This window comes from Trifolium pratense, linkage group LG2 (assembly GCF_020283565.1).
Source record: "Trifolium pratense cultivar HEN17-A07 linkage group LG2, ARS_RC_1.1, whole genome shotgun sequence".
In the NCBI taxonomy this organism is placed as follows: Eukaryota; Viridiplantae; Streptophyta; class Magnoliopsida; order Fabales; family Fabaceae; genus Trifolium; species Trifolium pratense.
In genome coordinates, this window is record NC_060060.1 from 39,720,828 (window position 1) to 39,741,045 (window position 20,218).

The 20,218-nt window shown below is 34.5% G+C and overlaps 3 protein-coding genes across 8 annotated transcripts; all 3 read left to right on the forward strand.

Annotated features, from left to right (window-relative positions):
• Positions 1-190: 190 nt before the first annotated feature.
• LOC123907893 (GPI mannosyltransferase 2) lies at positions 191-5,184 on the forward strand. Of its 5 annotated transcripts, XM_045958340.1 has the most exons (7): positions 191-711; positions 824-916; positions 1,688-1,883; positions 2,592-2,770; positions 2,943-3,187; positions 3,793-3,962; positions 4,790-5,184. In XM_045958340.1, exons 1-7 carry the CDS (start codon positions 266-268, stop codon positions 4,955-4,957), a joined length of 1,497 nt encoding a protein of 498 aa, XP_045814296.1. In that variant the 5' UTR covers positions 191-265; the 3' UTR covers positions 4,958-5,184. The 5 variants fall into 5 exon arrangements, with proteins under 5 accessions (XP_045814296.1, XP_045814300.1, XP_045814299.1 ...); XM_045958344.1 differs by lacking the exon at positions 4,790-5,184 and having other exon boundaries at positions 207-711; positions 3,809-3,958; XM_045958343.1 differs by lacking the exon at positions 4,790-5,184 and having other exon boundaries at positions 207-711; positions 3,684-3,816.
• A 1,384-nt stretch (positions 5,185-6,568) lies between these two features.
• Positions 6,569-12,058, forward strand: LOC123907895 (uncharacterized protein At4g19900). Its single transcript, XM_045958345.1, has 5 exons — positions 6,569-7,741; positions 7,829-7,978; positions 8,636-8,770; positions 11,176-11,370; positions 11,463-12,058. The coding sequence occupies exons 1-5, from the start codon at positions 6,672-6,674 to the stop codon at positions 11,647-11,649; spliced, it is 1,737 nt and encodes a 578-aa protein (XP_045814301.1). The 5' UTR covers positions 6,569-6,671; the 3' UTR covers positions 11,650-12,058.
• Positions 12,059-13,095: 1,037 nt separating this feature from the next.
• LOC123907896 (glutathionyl-hydroquinone reductase YqjG) lies at positions 13,096-16,025 on the forward strand. 2 transcript variants are annotated; one of them, XM_045958347.1, is made up of 6 exons: positions 13,096-13,221; positions 14,108-14,332; positions 14,422-14,598; positions 14,701-14,925; positions 15,027-15,155; positions 15,649-16,025. In XM_045958347.1, exons 1-6 carry the CDS (start codon positions 13,129-13,131, stop codon positions 15,880-15,882), a joined length of 1,083 nt encoding a protein of 360 aa, XP_045814303.1. In that variant the 5' UTR covers positions 13,096-13,128; the 3' UTR covers positions 15,883-16,025. The 2 variants fall into 2 exon arrangements, with proteins under 2 accessions (XP_045814303.1, XP_045814304.1); XM_045958348.1 differs by having other exon boundaries at positions 13,104-13,221; positions 14,102-14,332.
• Positions 16,026-20,218: the final 4,193 nt, after the last annotated feature.

Below are 20,218 nucleotides of genomic sequence, written 5' to 3' on the forward strand. Positions count from 1 at the left end.
GGTTCACGCAGTTCTATTTAGGATGAGGATCAGAATTCGAACCATAGTACTTCCATTTATTTACCTTTAAAATGTGAAATTCTAATCACTAATGTGCTTAACAAAAATAATAAAAAAAAAAAAGGAAAATTGCCACATCACCAGTTTTAAAAAATTCATTAAATCAGGTGACCCGGTTGCCTGTTAAAACAAAAATCAATGAATAAATGACACATCCGATTTAATTGGATTTGATTTGATCTTCATTTTGAGTTCCAACTCCAAAATGGTTCAAACATCAAACCCTCATCATCATCATAATAACGATCACAAAACATTGGTATTAAAATCAGCAATATATTCAAGGATCCTTCTAATATCCCTAATCATCTTCTTCCGAACTCTAGCTTCCCCTTACGACACCTCCGCATCCTTAAACCCACCTTGCCTCACCACCACCGTCGCCGCCACACCAAACAACACTCACCGTTCTCCAATCGCTTCCGCTATCGAAAACGGCATCGTTTGGGACTCCGTTTACTTTGTTCGCTCCGCTCAATGTGGCTACGAATATGAACAATCCTACGCTTTTTTACCTCTCCTCCCCCTTTCCATTTCCTTCTTATCTCCTTCAATTCTTTCTTCTTTACTTCCTCAAAGATCTCTTTTCGCTCTTTCTGCTTATTTAATCAATAATCTCGCTTTTGTTCTCGCTGCTCTTTACTTTTACAGGTACTCACTACTATTACTGGTTCATTCATTTTTTTCATTTTAGTTCATATTATTTATTCATTAATGTTGTGTTATAATTGATTTGTTTCCATTGTTGTTGTAAATTCCACAGACTTTCTATTGCTATCTTGAAGGATCCTGAAATTGCATTACGAGCTACGGTTTTGTTCTGCTTTAATCCTGCTTCTATATTTTATTCATCAATGTAATTTTCTCTTTTTTTTTTGTGTTTTATTTATGAGTTTAATTGGATCACACTGTCAGTGTAACTTTCACAGTAACATCAATAAGTCAAACTGTTTTCATGTAGACTATGGACCTGTTTGGATTGGCATATTTGACTTATTTGAACTTAACTACTGCCATTAGTTTTATGAAACTGTTTGGGAAAACTTATGAAAACAACTTATAGCAATTTTCATAAAAAAAAATTATGTTTATTTTCATAAGTTCTCTAATGTAGCTTATGAAAATGGCTTGTAGCATATATAAAATAATCTATATTTATCTTTTGCTATAAAATAAAAATAGCTTATGTTGTTAGCTTATACGTAAGCGCTTATTATGATAAGTGATTGTCCTATAAACTGCAAATAAGCCGTTTATCCAAATAGGCCCTATAAGTTGTTTACATAATCTATTTTGTATAGCTTATGGAAATAAGTTGAAAGCAACTTATGGACATGTAATAAGTTGTTTCAACAAGCTCTCTGAGACAGTCTCATTAGTGCTTATGCTAGTAGATAACCTCAAATAAGTCAAATCCAAATGGGTGCTGATTGTATTTTAAAATTGATTGTATGAAGTAGCAAAGTTAAGTTCTTATTGGTTGTCACTGTAAAATAAATTTACACCGACATTGATTAGTAATATTTAAATGTATGCCCCTTTTACTCTATACGATTTGTAATATTTAAATGTTGCTTTGTGATTTGGATATTGATTAGTCTAGTCTTGTTTTTGGTTTGAATTGTAGATACTCGGAAAGTTTGTATGCTGTTCTTAGTCTTGGAGGACTGTACTACTTTGTATCTGGAAAAAATAATTTGTCTGTTCTTCTTCTGGCTCTCTCTGGCTGTGCAAGGTCTAATGGAGTTCTTAATGCTGGCTATATCTGTTTTCAGACTATGCATCGGGGTTATCATGCCTTGTTTCACAATAAGAATGTTACTGTGAGTTAATTGCTTCTATGTTATTTCCTGACATGTTAATTAAGTGGCTGTGTTGTTTGTTGTTGAGAAATGATTTTGGAAGCATAGTTTGAAATTATCATTTGCATTCAGGCAATGGCTTTATACTTCTAACTGAACCCTGTAGCATATTGGTGATGGGTTAAACTCCATTCTTTGCTTTATCTTCTGTTTCTATGTTTGGGCTCTTGATTGAATGAACTGCTTCTGGCACTTGCATATTTACAGTGAACATGGCTGCTAGTTTTTACCAGTTTTTAAGAACTATATATGCTTCTTCATAATTTCGAAATTTGATGACTAAATTTAATTTAAAAGGATTCTGGATGCCCATGATATTACGGATGGAAGGAGCGGGAGGGGTTGGGACTTGGATGGGATATTGTAAATATATAAAAAATGAAGAAGAAATAAGTTTAAGTGTTCTTTGCAGCTATGTAATTTTCTCACATGTAATTGGTTATAGAGTATGAAGTAAATATACCTTAAACTGCTAGTATTAATTTTTCTCCATTAATTTAGGTCTTATTAACTAGTATGTGCTATAGACTGACACAGACATCACTCACTAGTTAGGGTAGATGTTTTAGAGTTGATATCCATGTCAACTGAAAAGATAAAAAAAGTTATCAATCATCACTACTCCATAATATAAACTAGAATTTTTGACTGATTCTGTTGTTTCGCCAGTTGGCATTGCAGATTGCTGTTGTTGGAGCTTTACGCAGTATATGTATATTTGCTCCATTTGTAGCCTTCCAGGCTTATGGCTACTACAATATGTGTGTTGGGCGTTTTCCTGATGAAAGAAGGCCGTGGTGTAATGCAAGGATACCGCTGCTTTACAATTATATTCAAAGTCATTATTGGTATGTCCATTTTCTAAGTTCTTGTTCATTTATTTTTCTGAAGTTATGCTATTATGATGCATTTTCTTTGTATTCTGTAAAGTTGGATGTTTAAATATTGTATTCCAATTTTGTCAAAGAAAAAAAAAAAATATAATGTTCCAATGAAGGTTGTTAATTTATGGTTGTCCAGGAATGTAGGTTTCTTGAGATATTTTCAGCTGAAACAGTTGCCTAACTTCCTTCTTGCATCTCCAATACTCTCTCTGGCATTTTACTCAGTTGTTCATTATGCTAAGTCAAGGCCTCAGATCTTTTACTCCCTGGGTTTTGACACTACTATTGAAGAGAAGAGCTGTGGAGTTGTGTTTTTGTCAGAGGATCTTTTAAGGTCCAAAGTAGCTGGCACTGTGGAGAAATCCTCTGTTAGAACCGAAGGTATAATTGTTAAACAGATACATTGTCATTTTAGAAATGGCAGATCACAATTATTTCTATTTTGACAGTTTCTATGTGGTGGTGCTATTTTCTGATTCTATCACAAAGTCTTTCGTGTTGTAATGCTTGTCGTTCTTGTATGGTGATATATGTGCACTTATAAGATGCACTTTAAATTAATCTATTACTCTGCCTCATTTAATGCCTGTTTGTTTTGTTATAGATTAAAATAGAAGTGATTTTGATATAAATAATCTGGAGATTGTTCTTTAGAGACTTTTAAAAAAAGCATAAATCATGGAAGTTGAAAACTATGCATGTTAAAATAGCTTTTGATTAATATGATTGAAAAAGCATAGCTACCATAAACTGTGGTTTTCTCTCTCTTCTATTAAACATGATTTTCTTCAAAAGCTAATCAAAATAGCTGTTTTATTTTCAGCAGAAAAATCATGTTTAACAAAATGGTTTTTGAGAAAAGCTAACACACAAACAGAACTAAAAAATCCAGGACAAACAGGCCCTTCGGCAATATGAATTATGATCTTGTCCATTCGCATATATAATGGATCTTTGCAACTGTAACACTATTCACTCCGTAACAGAACATTTCAATGTTAGGAGGAGGAAGAACATAATCAAAGGGGACGTTTCTAATGTTCCCATAGAGTCTGAGCCAGAAGCCAGGTCGGGTTACTTGTCTGCATCTGTTCTCCCGTTTGTGTTGCACTTGGGATTCATGGCAGGCACTGCTTTTCTTGTCATGCATGTACAGGTTAGTGCCAACGGTCTTGCTGACTTCTGTTTATAATGTTACTGAATATATGAGAAACAGACCAGTTTCAACTTTTTGTTTTTACTGAAGATTGTTTATAATGTTACTGACTATATGAGAAATGAAATGGACCAGTTTCAACCTTTTTTTTTTTTACTGAAGACGAGTTTCAACATGAACTTTTGTTAATCATCTCATTTTGGAGATATGGTCCTGGATGTTGCCTAGATATTCTAACTTGACATTAGGTGTCCTTAGTGGAGTACAATTGGGGAAGTGAATGTGGGAAAATTGAAATGGCCATATTATTTGAACACAGTGATGTCAATGACAGAAGTCAAAAATCCGCCATATAAACACGCCATTTCAGCCTATGGCACCGCCATGGTGGGCATCCCTTCACAAATATCCTTCACAAATATGGCAGTTTTTCAAAATTCCGCCATGCCATGGCCGGCATTTAACAAAACTGTTTGGACTCAAAAAGTGTGGACACGCAACTAAGTCATTGGGCTCAAGTAGTTAACGAGCTTCACCATGGATCATTCGGGAGAGCCCAGGTTCAATTTTTGGGTGGAATAATTTCTTGGCCAGCCTTTACTTACCTCGTGGCCGAACTCCGGATTACTAGGCCCCTTCCCCTAGGAACCGGAGGGTTAACACAAAAAAAATGTGCGGACACGCCTTTCATTTTCATTCTTCTATTTTCTGTCTTGCCACTTTTACTACCCACTACATCTTCAGTCAATTCCTATATTAATCTTTTTGTTGCTTGAGAATAGCTGAAGTATTTTAATTCTTACTACTGGGAATTTCATATATAACAGGTGGCAACTCGTTTCTTGTCTGCCAGCCCTCCTCTTTATTGGTTTGCTGCATATATAATGACATATCCTGCAAAATACCTTAGATGGGGATACCTGATATGGGCATACTCTGCAACATATATTCTTCTTGGCAGTTTGCTATTTTCAAACTTCTATCCGTTTACATGATTTATGAAGATAGACATGTGGCTGTCCATGAATATGATGCAGTGTTGGATCTGAGTTTAAGATGCCTGTTGGTTACGTCGGCCATTTGGTGGTTTCTATTTGATCTAATTGACCTGTTATGTACTAGTAGCACAATGAGGAAAATGTCCCCTTCATGTAGTGCAGCCTGTATTTTGTAATCATTGTAATGATTTAGCCTCAACAAAATCCAATTTTTTTTTTTTTTTGTTATTTTCATTTTTTATTATCTGTTTTCTGTTAACAAGTTTCTTTTGAAGTTCAACATATCTTCGTTTCCAATTGTAAGTACTAGTAGTATATTTATACCTCTTCTGATTTTTATTAATGTCACCGATGATTTATTTTACGTATACACTATACGAAACCGGTATTTAGCTGGGTTTAGATCCTCTCATGCTCTTTTGGTCCGGTCTTCTCTCTTTTTTTCTTATCCAAGGGTGATGAATTCATAAAGAAGAAAAAAATAATTAGTTTAGATAGAGGAAAGAGAAAAAATAAATGAATTGTTGAGATTGATGCTAAATGGAAAGCATAAAAGGATCCAAATCCTATTTAACTATGCCTATATAAAGTATTTTTTTGATTTACAATGAGTTGATGATCGAACGCATGACAAATAACGTACTACCCAAACTCCTTACCACTAGTTCAAACATAGTGACTTATGTCTATATAAAGTATGAGTACTGCTGAGCTAACAAAACTCACTCTAACATTCATAAAAAAAAACTCTAACATTGTACGTATTTCGAACGTCTTCTCTCTTATTTATGTACCGAAAATCATGCGGGCGGGTCTAACATTTTATGGAGTGCAGCCTCGCTTCATTTGCAAATGCTCGATTTATCCCTCTTGATTGCACAACCAAGTGACATGTGGCAAAAATAAAAAGGATTGCTATGATAGAAAAAAAAGAAGAGAGAAATAGGGAACTGGAAAAGTTCCTCTTGTTTCACCGATACAACCGTCTTCCACCTTTACCTCTTTCTCTCGCCACCGTTGTCGCCACTTTCCTTCGCCGCCACCCCTTCGAAACCGTTGAGTTTTGGATGAACACGGAAACACTTCCGCCGCAGTCTTGGAATAGTGCCTGTCATAGTAGCAAACTGTTGAGTTTTGCCTTGAACATGATGTCAATGACTAGTTTTAGAATATGTAACCCTAGAGTATGAGCGACCATCGGAGAAAAATGATTTATTCAACGCTTATTTATTTTTTTATTAAAAATATAATCTTTTTCAAACTTTTTCTCTAAACCATTGAAACTTTTATTGCCACGTGCAAAAAAGTCAACCAAATTTAATATCTCAAAGTTTATTTGGCTAAGTTTTTGCTTCTTAACATGTTACGCATGTTGGGTGAAAAATCAAAGTATGTCGAGTTTTCATCAGAATGCACCCGAAACATGCATGCTCCCTATCTATAAAAAATTCAAAATTTTTAAAATAGTTAAACAAATTTATAATTTTTCTATAGAAAAACTCTCTGTAAAGAGGAAAAAAAAATATTCTAGAAAAAAAAGTTATTAAAAAAAATGGAAAATAATTAATTTTATATATTGTTTAAATAAAAATAAAATTGACTGTCTTGGAATAACAGCACAGGCACAGCACAGTTGAGTTATGGGATAGAAGAGAAGTCAAAACGAAGACTGAAGTTAGACCAAATACAGGAAAACACAAACACCACAAAAATGTTGCGTTCCCGGCGCCGTTCACCGTACGGCGCCTATTTATGCGCCTTTATCTCCGCCGTCCTCCTCCTTTTATCAGTCTCTTTCCTGTACTCTCGCCTTTCTCTCTCCCACCCTCATTCTCCCACCACCCCCCGCACTCTTCTCTCCGACACAATCTCCGACGACTCCGATCTATCCACTTCCGATCCCATCGATGAACTCGACATCATTGACCTCGATCAACAACAACAACAACCTCTTTACACCAATCCTTCCCCTTACTTCTTCGATCCTATCACTTCCTCCATTCGTAGATCCTTCAAAAACCCTCACATTTTCTCCAACGAACTCACCACCGACGAATTCACCGTTTTCTCTCCACCAGAAGATCGTTCCAAGTCCGCTTTCAGCTCCGACGACATTCCTCTCGACGATGACGTTAGACGTAAAGCTACAATCATCACGTCGATCGAGGATGCGCTTCTTCTCAAATCACCTTCCTTGAGAGAAATTTGGGGTGAATGGTTCGATAAGAAAAGTTTATTTCTCAAAAAAGATAAAATGTTGAAATCCAGTTTCGAAGCTTTTAATCCAATGCTTAATCCTCTGCTTCAAGATCCTGATTCCGTTGGTGTTTCTACACTCACTAGAGGTGACAAAATTGTTCATAAATGGTGGATCAGTGAGTTCAAGAGAGTTCCATTTTCATCTCACAAAAACACTAATAACAACGGTAAAATAACAACCGTTGCTAAAGGTGGAACAGAACGTAGAACTTTGAATGATAATGGTGATGCTGAGTTTTTGAATAATCATGATCATCATATATATGCTGATGGTAATAATTGGGGTTATTTTCCTGATTTGCCACTGCGTTTGTCATTCAATGATTTCATGGATGCATTTTTTAGAAAGGGTAAATGTGTCATGAGGGTTTTTATGGTGTGGAATTCACCTCCTTGGATGTTCACTGTTCGGTATCAGCGTGGTCTCGAGAGTTTGTTATATCATCACCCTAATGCATGTGTTGTGGTTTTCTCTGAAACAATTGAGCTTGATTTTTTCAAAGATAGCTTTGTCAAGGACGGGTAATTATGTCATTTCTTCAATTTCGTGTTATTTTGTTGTTTGAATCTTGCATTTTTAGCTAAGGAATAAGGATTTTGTTTTCTCAGCTACAATGTTGCTGTTGTTATGCCAAATCTTGACCAGTTATTGGAGGGTACGCCTGCAAATATATTTTCTTCTATTTGGTTTGAATGGCGAAAGACAAAGTTCTATTCCACTCATTACAGTGAGCTTATTCGTCTTGCAGCACTGTATAAGTAAGTTTTCTTGATTGTTTTGGCTAGTATTAGTATGTATTAATTGCTTAGTTTGTAATTGTAAACTGATTTTGTGGAAGGATGGTGTTTCCTTCAGCTTTGCTGTATGAGTTGACTATTTCTGATGCAGTGTTTGTTAAAGAGTGGCAAACCTGTGATGCTCTATAGCACTTTAACATAACGGATGTTTATGTATCCGCTATTAAAACCACAACACCGTTATAGTTTATCTCATAGGGCAACAACGGTCGTTATTTCAGTTTCTGCTAGCTGATGTTGCGGCAATAGTGGGGAAAAAAATTTAGGGTTTCTTAAAATAATAAAACTGAAGTATCTACATGTGTACCAAACATGATGTAATTTCTAGTAGAAAAACTGAAGAATCATTGAATATTACTTCTATATTCACCGTAAACCGTAATACATAAACCTTTCAATTACGAGCCATGCTCTGCCTCCATTTCCTTTTTTATTTGTATGCAATTTTTTTTTTTAACAGAATTGACTTATTTCAACACTATGCGACTTACACCATTTGTTCGTAGCGCTAGTTGCTACTTCAATAGTGATTTTCCACAATTCGCGATTGATAACACTGTTATGATGTTTAGATTTTGGGATATGTTTTGTCATTGACATTGGGTTCTGTTTTATCAGGTATGATGGGATTTACCTAGACTCTGATATCATAGTTTTGAAGCCAATTTCTTTCCTTAATAATTCTGTTGGTATGGAGGATCATTCTGCTGGAAGTTCTTTGAATGGTGCTGTGATGGCTTTTGGCAGGCACAGGTATTGTTAGTGTGGTCCCTATGCTTCCATTTTGCAAACATGATATTCAACGAAGCTATTAAAATGACAATCATGAACGTCTCATAATAATGATTCTATAATGGACTGATCATTGAGAGAATTGCATCCTTTATTTTCTCATATCTATTTTTATAACACCCATTGGCTATGGTATGGTATAATCATGTCACCGAACCCAATTAATGAATTAATGAGATTAGGCTTAGTTGATGCATAGTTGGATACATTTTCCATTATGAGTCCAGATCTTCTCCATCACGTAAGAATATAGAGATCTCCATTACATTGCATATATATGACACATGGCAAAATTGTTAATGACTGAGATCCAATCCCTTAAAATAGGCTTAAATATCTTGTTCATCCCTGTAAGTTCGCTTTTTTTATTTATTTTCGTCCCTGTATTTTTTTCTATGGAAATAGCCCCTGAAAGATCAAATCCATTTGGTTTCAGTCCCTAACATTAGTTGCTGTTAACAAAAAGATGACGTGGCAAACGGAGGTACACATGGCACACTGTGACGTGGCAATTAACGGACAAGTGGCATGTTGAAGTGGCTGAATGAAGACTAAATCCAAAAAAAAATCCAATTATGAAATTTTTTCGATCTCTTTTTCTTTATCTCTCCTCTGCCATCTCTTCTTGTCCATATTTCTTCTCCTTCAAAGCAAGATTCCATCTCTCATTGTTCTTATTTCTGCTCATCTTCATTTCTCTTTTTTCCTCCTACCACCACCACCCCAAATGTTCCACGATGAGTAAAAGGGTTCAATGATACTACCATGGCTGAAATTCCAACCAAAAGTGAAGCTCTTTTTTGAAGTTTTATGAAACAGTGAGAGGAAAAGCCTTAAACTTTGTGAAGAAAACAATTAAATATTGAAATGATGAGTGTTCCTACCCGGTTGCAGTGACGCCACTGTATTAGATCTTCTTTATCTCTATAAACTCATAAAATTCCATAGTCTTTGAAGTTTGAACCCAAAAATTCACCCCCTTTCAAACTCCATCTCATCTCTCTTACATTTTTAATCAAAAATGTCATAACTTAAGGAACATAAGAGATCTTCATTAACTTCATCTCCCTCTCATAATCCAAACCCCATATCTCTCCCAAATGTATATCCACCACCAACACCATCTCATTCTTCAAATTGTGATTCCCTGGTTCTTGTTGATTTGTAGGTTGAATCATAGTGTTGCATTACATAATGGCTTTTTTTAATGAATTTATGTGTTGATTGTTTTTCTTCATGTTTTTTGCTCTTTTAAATGATTGAAACTAAAGGGGTTCAAAAGAAGATGATGGTGGAATCTTATAATTTCTGAAAGAGATTTTCTGGTTAGGTAACAGAGAAGAGGAAACAAAAGCCCCATTTTTTTGTTCAAAATCCAAACCCCAAATCTTTCATTGGATTTTAGGTTAACATTGATTTTCAAAATTAATGTTGAGTTTTTTTTGGGGTTGAAGTTTCCTGGGATTTAGGTTGAAGAAGAATATTGAAAAGGAAGACTTAGAGATGAGGAGAAGAAGCTTTCTGGAAAGAGGAGGAAGAAGATGAATGTGATTTGAAAATATTGGGTTTTATTTATTTATTTTAGTCCTCCTATACATGTCTCAACAAAGTTTTTCGCCATATATCATCAATTGTCATGCCATCAAGTGCCACATGTAACTCTGTTTGCCAAATCAGTGTTTTTTTAACAGCAACTAACGTTAGGGACTGAAACCAAATGGACTTGATCTTTCAGGGGCTATTTTTTTAAAAAAAAATACAGGGACGAAAACCAAAAAAAACGTGAATTTACAGGGACCAACAACATATTTAAGCCTTTAAAATAAAATCATTTTATTCTATTTTAGAAAGAAATTAAAATGTGGCTGATAATGTTTTGGATTCCAACAGCTTGTGTACCATGCATCTTATGAGTATGGGGATTTATACTACTTCTTTCCTGAAATTTGTCGGCTAATAATTTTTAAAAAAATGTGGTTATGTCTACTATTTGGGATGATATGATGGCTGATAAAACCAATTCTCCTAAGAAACAGTCTCATAGCTACATGATTGAAGCCTAGAAAGTAGGATTCTGTTCATTAGCTTCAATATGAGGTTGAGCGAATGATACAAATTTTGAATCTGAGATTTTACTTTGCAAGATCTTGAATTTTAGATACAACCAAATTACAAATATGCATAGATTTGAAATATCATGTCATCAAATTGCGGTTAATTTATGAACATTCTGATTCAAATCGTGTGTTACTGTACTTTTATGGAACTAATTTAAATTTGAATGGTAGATTAATAGGTTAAAATGCAATTAAATTGATTTGTTTGGTATGGGACATTATGCGAAATTGATTATTTGTTCCATGCAGTCTGTTCATAAAGGAGTGCTTGGAAGAGTTTTATATGACATACGACGATAACAGTTTGAGATGGAATGGTGCTGATCTATTGACAAGGGTTGCACGAAAGTTTACAGGAAAGGACAACAAAACTGTTAAACGGTTGGAGTTGAATGAGGAACCCTCTCATATCTTCTTCCCCATCAAATCTCAGGACATTACAAGGTAACTGGACTTTGGAGGGTGACACTGCCTTGCTTTTTGTTTAGTGTTGTCTTTATGCTCTCGTTCCCTAACTGAATTAAACCTGCAAACAGATACTTTGTTGCACCAACAACAGAGACGGAGAAAGTACAGCAAGATGTTCTGCTTGAAAAAATACTGCACGAGTCATCGACATTTCATTTTTGGAACAGCTTGACTTCTGCCCTCGTCCCAGAACCAGATAGTCTTGTGGCCAGGCTTATGAATTATGCATGTATCCGATGCTTGGAGTTACTGTAAATGCCAAGTGATCCCAAAGCTGTCTTGAGCTTCCATTCTGTGTCACATATCAGGAATGCTTTATATCATTGGCCAAAAGCAAGATTGTAATCCTTGAAGTCGTAATGCAGCTCTTGACATTGATGTCTAGAAGTCTTGGGCAGATTCTTTACCATGTGGCTGTACAATTTGTTGTATGTTTGCAGTTGAATACTGGGTTTAACTCCTCTGCTAGAAGAAGAGCTAACATATACTGAAACCTTTGTAGAGTAAGGCCAGCATTATCAAATGTTCATATGTTACAACTAACAATGTATAATGTACTAGAGATGCAGTGGCTCAATACTGAACGGTTTTGATGGAACTGCTGTGTGTAGCCAATATATTTTTAATTTGTCAATGAAGAAATAGAGTAAGATGTTAGTGTTAATTTATTCTAAGTAAATATATATGTTTGGTCATGAATGAAAAGCCTAAACATTGGGGAGATCTTTAACAATAGCTAACTGCTCATACTTTCAAGCAATAACAACTTTCTCATGAGGCTCCTTAAGACATTTCTTTTATCTTTTCATGAGTTAAAATTTCTTTAAACCCATTTTAGTGCATGCTGTAAGGTCTCTAAAGCATGACTTGTAAACATCTTCTACAACCATTTTGATGATCTATATGTAAGCCTAAACATAAATGCCATGTTCATATGATTATGAAGCTAACTTGCATGATTCCAAATGCATTAAAAAATTTAGTCTTAAACAATGATTTGCTATATAATACATGATGAGTGCAAATATCAAAGATCCTATCATGTTAGAGACGATCTAAGAAACCTTAAGCAGGATTACATAAAGAAAGCTAAACCTACAAGATCTTTATTTACTTTGTTCAGTTTGTTGTCTTCGACTCCTTTTTTCTTAGCCAGCATTGCATTGAATAATTCTCTTTTCACCTGACCTCCATATTCATTATCACTTAATAATTTATTGAGTATAACATTTTGTAATATTCAACTATTATGACCTAATTTTTGCTTATAAAAAAATTCATGACCTGATTTTTATTTAATACTATTTATTATCAACCTAATTTGCTTATAAAAAAGTTCATGACCTATTATAAAAAAATAAATAAAAAAATCATGACCTAATTTTTGCTTATAAAAAAATTCATGACCATCATTATCTCTTAATACATTATTAATAAGAGAGTGGTGATGAGTTAGTGTGTTGCACTCTTAACTGAATGTGTCAATCCAATTCAATGAGACTCTTCACAGCCTCACTGTTAGTGTCTTGAAACTAGTTAGCATTGACCCAAATTTATCTACTTTCTAACGTGTTATTTATAGACTAAATACATTAATTATGCAATTAAATATATTTTTTCGGTTAGTGAATGCAATTCTCCAATATTTCTCCCCAAATGTTGGTCATGATGACGTAACAATCTTAATATAACTTAATTCAAACTTTATTATTTGTAGTGTAAATAAAGCAAAGCATGTTTTGTCTAAGATCACCGCTCTTTCCCAAAACCTCTTCCTTTAACTTGTTCCCTTTGTTCTTCTCCCACCACTTCAACTGCAACCACAAGGTAAAAACCACCTTCTCTTTCTTTATGCAATAACCATGCTACTATTGTTAAAATTCATCATTAATACTTGTCAAATTTGTTGACTTTTATTTGATCTCAACATTTACAGTTCATAGATTTATGCTTTTCTGGCTGATTTACATCTAATTGATTTGGTAAAAGCTCTTATTTGGATGAGGATACTTCTTCATAAAATTAACTAACTCATAATTGATTCCAATTTATTACTATTATTTATTATTAATCGAAGATGGTAGTTACTATTATCTTACTATGTGGCTTCATGCTTTTAAGGTTTTGGTTAAGTCTCTCTAGTGTAGTTGTTTAGATTATGCAAAGATGCACTTTTCCTTGAACTAATGGCTTATTTTGATTTACTTATTTGACCTAATTTATTGGCATAAGCACTTGTAATTCTGTTTCATAAGCTGTTTTCAGCTTATTTCCATAAGCTCTCTAGGATCGCTTATGATTACAGTTTATAGCTTATATGAAAATTGTTTGTCTTTATTTTATCTTTTGTTATAGAAATTGGGCCCGTTTGGATTAGTTTATTTTTGAGCTTATGAAAAATAATTTATGATAATAAATCAGCGTTTATGTTAATTCATAAGTTTTCACTAGCGAAAATTGTATCTTCATAAGCTGTTTTTAGCTTATTTCCATAAGCTCTTCGGGATAGCTTATGATTACAGTTTATAGCTTATATGAAAATAGATTTTACATAAGCACTTATATGATAAGCACTAGCACTTCATTTATGCTATAAGCGCTTAATTGAGTTGTTTAACAAAAGATGGCTTAAGTTTTCTTTTATACCATTTTCCTACTTTGAAAGTTGTGTTGTTTGTGATTCTTTCTTAAAATATCTATTTCGTAGCATTAGCATATTGTTGAAATGGCACGATCTTCATTGGATGAGATATCGGACTCAGGAGCATTCACGAGATCTGCTTCCACATTCCGACAATTTGTTTCAAAGGATCCTAATTCCCAATTTCCACCAGAGTCAGGAAGATATCATCTCTATATATCATATGCTTGTCCTTGGGCTTGCAGATGCCTTGCTTACTTGAAGATCAAAGGACTCGACAAAGCCATCAGTTTCTCGGTTAGTAGGCTTTCCGTTTAAAATTTTCAAGTACAGTGATCTCAATCTTTCCTCATAGAAATTTCATATCTTGCGTGTTTAATAATCAGGTGGTCAAACCGATATGGGGAAGAACTAAAGAAACAGATGGATATATGGGATGGGTTTTTCCTGAATTGAATACCGAGGTTCTTGGAGCTGAACCTGATCACTTGAATGGAGCAAAGAGTGTTAGAGAACTTTATGAAATTGCAAGTACAAACTACACCGGAAAGTTCACTGTTCCAGTAGGTTTTCACTTTATAATGGACCGGTTTCTTTCTTAGCTTTTCTTGTTTGCTTTACTCACAAGATGTTTATTGTTAGCTCACGGATTTTGATCTACCCAGATTCTGTGGGATAAAAAACTCAAGACAATTGTTAACAACGAGAGCTCGGAGATTATCCGCATGTTTAATACTGAATTCAACAATATCGCAGAGAATCCCACCTTGGACTTGTATCCCTCTGAATTGCAAGCCCAAATTGATGAGACTAATGAATGGACTTATCATGATATAAACAACGGTGTTTATAAATGTGGGTTTGCAAAGAAGCAGGAACCATACATTGAGGTATGAAGCAATGCTTAAATTTTTTAGGTGTATTTAATACTTAATACTTGAATTTTACATTCATTAGGCATTTGAAACTGTTCATTTGGTCCTTTTTGTAGGCTACAAGAGAATTATACGAAGCTTTGGATAGATGTGAAGATATACTAAGCAAGCAACGCTATATATGTGGCAACAAGCTTACTGAAGCAGACATTCGTTTGTTTGTCACTCTCATTAGATTTGATGAGGTATATAGTGTTTGAGTTTGTGTGTCTACATTTATGTTGATTTTACGGAATATGTTGTAAAACCATGGAGTTTGTACTGTCAAATTTCATTCTTCTGAAAAACTTTGAAATTCAATATTGCCCTCCCTTTCTTTTTTTTCAAACTTCTCTATCCAAACATATCCTTAGGCACCACAGTCATTAATCATTATAATCACAATTTTTCCTTCTTTTTATTGCTTTGTTGTTATTAGATTGATACTTAATGGTTTACTTTATAAAATGCTGAAGGGGAAAGCTCTGAAGTAGAACTCAAATTTAAAGCTTTTTCTTCATTCTTTTTGTGCTAATATATCTGCTCAACATTTTGATTGTATTACAGTAACATGCAAGAACTATGGCAATTCGCCCATTGCATGGCTTTTCTGCTTTCATATTTTAGGACTCATTTTGTTGCAATCTACCGATTCCAATGTTTTGATTTTTGAGTAATAAGTTATTGTCGTAATTGCAGGTTTATGCAGTTCACTTTAAGTGTAACAAGAAACTAATACGGGAATACCCAAATATCTTCAATTATACCAAAGACATTTTCCAAATTCCTGGTATTAGTAGTACAGTAAACATGGAACATATAAAGTTGCATTACTATGGAAGTCATCCTTCTATCAATCCATTTGGGATCGTTCCCGAGGGGCCAAACATCGATTATTCTGCTCCTCACGACAGAGAAAGGTTCTCTGCTTAAGTTGATGACTGTTTGTAAAATTTGTAAGTGATGAGACATTTCAGTTTCTTTTTAAGGGTTTGTTTTGTTGAAATGTTGCAAAAACAGCCATGCTTTGAGGAATAAAATATTTTCGAAATAAAAGAGACAAATTTGTGTGTGTATGCTTTAGTGTTATAATTTATCTGTAATTGGACTTGCATTGATTGAAGCTGTTTGTTATGATAGTTTGTGATGAGCAATTTTCCTGTATTAAATCATGCATTCATATATACCTCGTTGGCTTCTGAAAAGGTTAATAGAGCTTTGCTAGAAGCATTCTGGTAGCCTTGTAACATTTTCTTTATTATGAGTTTTGACACTTTGTAGCACCGACACTTTTAATGGAAGGTGTGTCTGGTGACTGGTATCCGACACATGTGAATTAACTCATTTTTTTAAAACTATTTCTAGTGTTGTGTCTGTGTTTCATATCTAGATTAGATGCCTTCGTGGCTAATTTCAGTATCAACCGCCATTAGATTGTATTTCAAGATAGTTTTGTTGAAGTCATTTGAACTAAAAGACATTATTTCATGATGAAAAGAGAATGCCTTGACCTTATTCCTCATATATTTCATTCTGATTCTGAACTTGAACATCATAACATGGCTGCTGAACAAACATTGAGGCAGCTTGCTGCTCCTGATGTTAATTACAATGGCTTGTGTATTGAATATGCTGACGTTGATGTACCTTTTGAATTGAAATCTGGTTTAATACACTTGTTGCCAAGGTTTAATGATCTTGCAGGTGAGGACCCGCACAAGCATTTGAAGGAGTTTCAGGTTGTATGCTCCACACCATTGAGGCCTGAAGGTATCACAGAAGATCATATCAAGCTAAGAGCCTTCCCGTTCTCATTGTAGGGTGCTGCCAAAGACTGGCTCTACTATCTCGAGCCAAATTCTGTTTCATCTTGGGCTGACTTGAAGAAGATTTTTCTTGAAAAATATTTCCCTGCCTCCAGAGCTGCTTCGATCAGAAAAGAAATATGTGGTATCAGGCAGGGCAATGAGACATTGGCTGAGTATTGGGAGAGATTCAAACAGCTAGTTTCCAGCTGCCCTCAACACCAAATCACTGAACAACTTCTCATCCAGTATTTCTATGAGGGCTTGCAACCAATGGATAGGAACATCTTGGATGCTGCTAGTGGTGGAGCACTTGTTGATAAGACTCCAGCTGCTGCCAAAACTCTGATTGAGAATATGTCACTTAATTCTCAACAACTGGAGTCTTATCAACAAGTGCTCCACCACTAGCAGCATCCAAGATGTTCCTATCCATTGGTTGCAAGTCCTCATAGAAATACTGGATGAGAAGTTGTTCAGTGATTTGGTGTTGAGGGCAGCTGAAAACTAGCTGTTTGAATCTCTCCCAATACTCAGCCAATGTCTCATTGCCCTGCCTGATACCACATATTTCTTTTCTGATCGAAGCAGCTCTGGAGGCAGGGAAATATTTTTCAAGAAAAACCTTCTTCAAGTCAGCCCAAGATGAAACAGAATTTGGCTCGAGATAGTAGAGTCAGTCTTTGGCAGCACCCTGCAATGAGAACGGGAAGGCTCTCAGCTTGATATGATCTTTTGTGATACCTTCAGGCCTCAATGGTATGGAGCATACAACCTGAAACTCCTTCAAATGCTTGTGCGGGTCCTCACCTGGAAGACCATTAAACCTTGGCAACAAGTGTATTAAACCAGATTTCAATTCAAAAGGTACATTAACGTCAGCATATTCAATACACAAGCCATTGTAATTAACATCAGGAGCAGCAAGCTGCCTCAATGTTTGTTCAGCAGCCATGTTATGATGTTCAGAATCATAATGAAATAAGTTATGGAAATAATCAGAGATAGAGTTAGAATCAATGTTACCGGGTTGCACACTATTAGCTCGGTTGAGCCTAGTGCGTGGAGTGTTCTTTCTATCTCAGGATCAGGAAGAACTAATTGGAATTGTCCAGCAGACCTGGTCATGCAATAAGTGACAAACAACAATTATGGTAATTCCAACTATATCCCTACAACGAAAATAGGTGAGTAAAATAGAAAACAGGTCAAACTGAATGTAATAAAATCTAAAAATACCACGAAAATTCTAATTAAATAAAATTGAGATGATACAAATTTTTTTGGATTTTTTTGAAAATATGAAAACAGTAAAAAATTAAAATAAAATAGAAAAACAAGGAATTTGGGGCTGAGAGTGAGAGGGTCCTGTCCCGTTATTTTGTCCCAAAATGGGGGACTTTGAACCCTGATTTTTTTCCTGATGGAATGGGGTGGTCAAAAAGCAAAACAGACGCAATTTAGCCCTAAATCGTCTCTTATTTTTTTTATACGGCAGACACGAAATAACAAAAGAAATAAGCAATTCTAATACTGATTAACACAATTATGAGTCCCCGACAGCGGCGCCAATTTGATCATTGTCGTTTCGTGATCAAAATAATAGTAGTACAAGGTAGTTAACCTTGGTCGTTTCTCAAGGACTCGCAATCAATTTAACAGTATTAGAACCAAATTGAGAACTATAAAATATGGGGGTTTTGTTTTGGTAACAGAAAGCAATAAGCGTGTAATTCAATTTATAATAACACAATCAATCCATTGGTTTTAGGAAATCTTGTTTATCATCTATTCTAGGTTCTCATGAGAGTGTTCGTTTAGTTTATGCTTCGGCTGATTACATAACTAATTTAACAAGCGAAAATCAGTTCAATAAAGAATTCGATGATTAAGCATCAACATGTTCAATTAACTATGGGGGTGATCAAGCGTCACCGATAACACAGATAAGATCATAACAATAATTCATTCAGCCCTTTTTGCAAGCGAAAAAGCATATAACAATTTTCTATTCAAATTAATTTATACAAGCGATGAATAAATTCGAATAGTCTCGATAGTATGAATATGAAACAAAATAATTAAGCATCAATTGTATCAAACTCATACATAAAAGGGAGGAGACACGAAAATTGATATATGATAAGCATAAACATATGAATTGATATTAAAACCGAACCTCAAGAATCAAGAACAAGATTCCTTACACACCAATGGATCGAATGAAAGTTTAGTTCTCCATAGTCAGTGACGGCTGCTAGGGTTCTTTTCTTATTTTCGTGAAAGATGAATAATCCCTGACCTGAGTCAGAATTTTGTTTTTATACATCGAGGAAAATGGGCCACAAAACAATTGGGCCGAAAAATAAAAGTTATGCTGAAAATAATTAAATCTTGGTAAGTTTGAGACATTGACGAGTAAATATGACTCCTTTGCGCTCTGAATTGGCTTTGGACTTCAACACGAAAGTTGTAGCTCTTTGTCTTATCTTTCTAATTCAACTGACCGCGCCTTAATCCGATATTCCTAGCTCAAGTATAGTCTGCGCAATGAGAAGGTGTCAAATTACTGTTTATTACGAAAATAAATAGCAAAACTTAAATAATAGCAAAACTAGACTCTAAACACAAAACATGATAAAAACGCTAAAATAGCGAGAGAAGTCGTAAAATTGTCATAACACAGATTGATTAAAAAGTACACTAAAATGCACTGAACACATGGCTATACTAAGATTGTTTTGCACAATTAGAACATTTTCCGACAAAGCCTTGCAAACGTCTTATTTATTAACACAAATATTTGAAAGTTTAACTTGCTGTTATATTAGTTTCTCAATATATTAAAATTAGAAATACATTCATAATTGTCTTATTTATTAGTCTTTTGATTCTCAAATTTGTTTTTAGTTAGTCAATTTTGTCTTCAAATATTCTTTTTTTTTTCTCTTTCAATTTTGATACATATTCAAGGACCAGTGTAACAATAATTAAAAACTCACTAAAAATACATATAAACTTTATGGAGACATTAAAATGTTAACAAATCAAAATTTCTTGGGCCAAATAGTCTTCAAAAAAAAAAATCTAAATCTAACTAGACTAAATTCTTTAACATATGTCAAAGGTCAGCAATAATTCAAAATCAACAATCATTTATGACTTTTGCACGATACACCACTTGAATCACTAGTCTAAAATATGATGGAATATAATGCAATAGAATGGAGTGAGATAGTATTCCCTTTTGGATACATATAGGATGGAATGGAATGAAATATAATGGTATTCATTCCATCACATTCTATTGCTTTCCCTTATCTTGTTTCCCTCCCAATTTGGTTAGTATGGGATGGAGTCCTTATTTAAATTAATCTTATATTTATTTAATTACGGTTTTATCCTCATTTATTTTAATCTACCCTCTCTCATATATAGTCACCTTACATTACCACAAAAGAAAA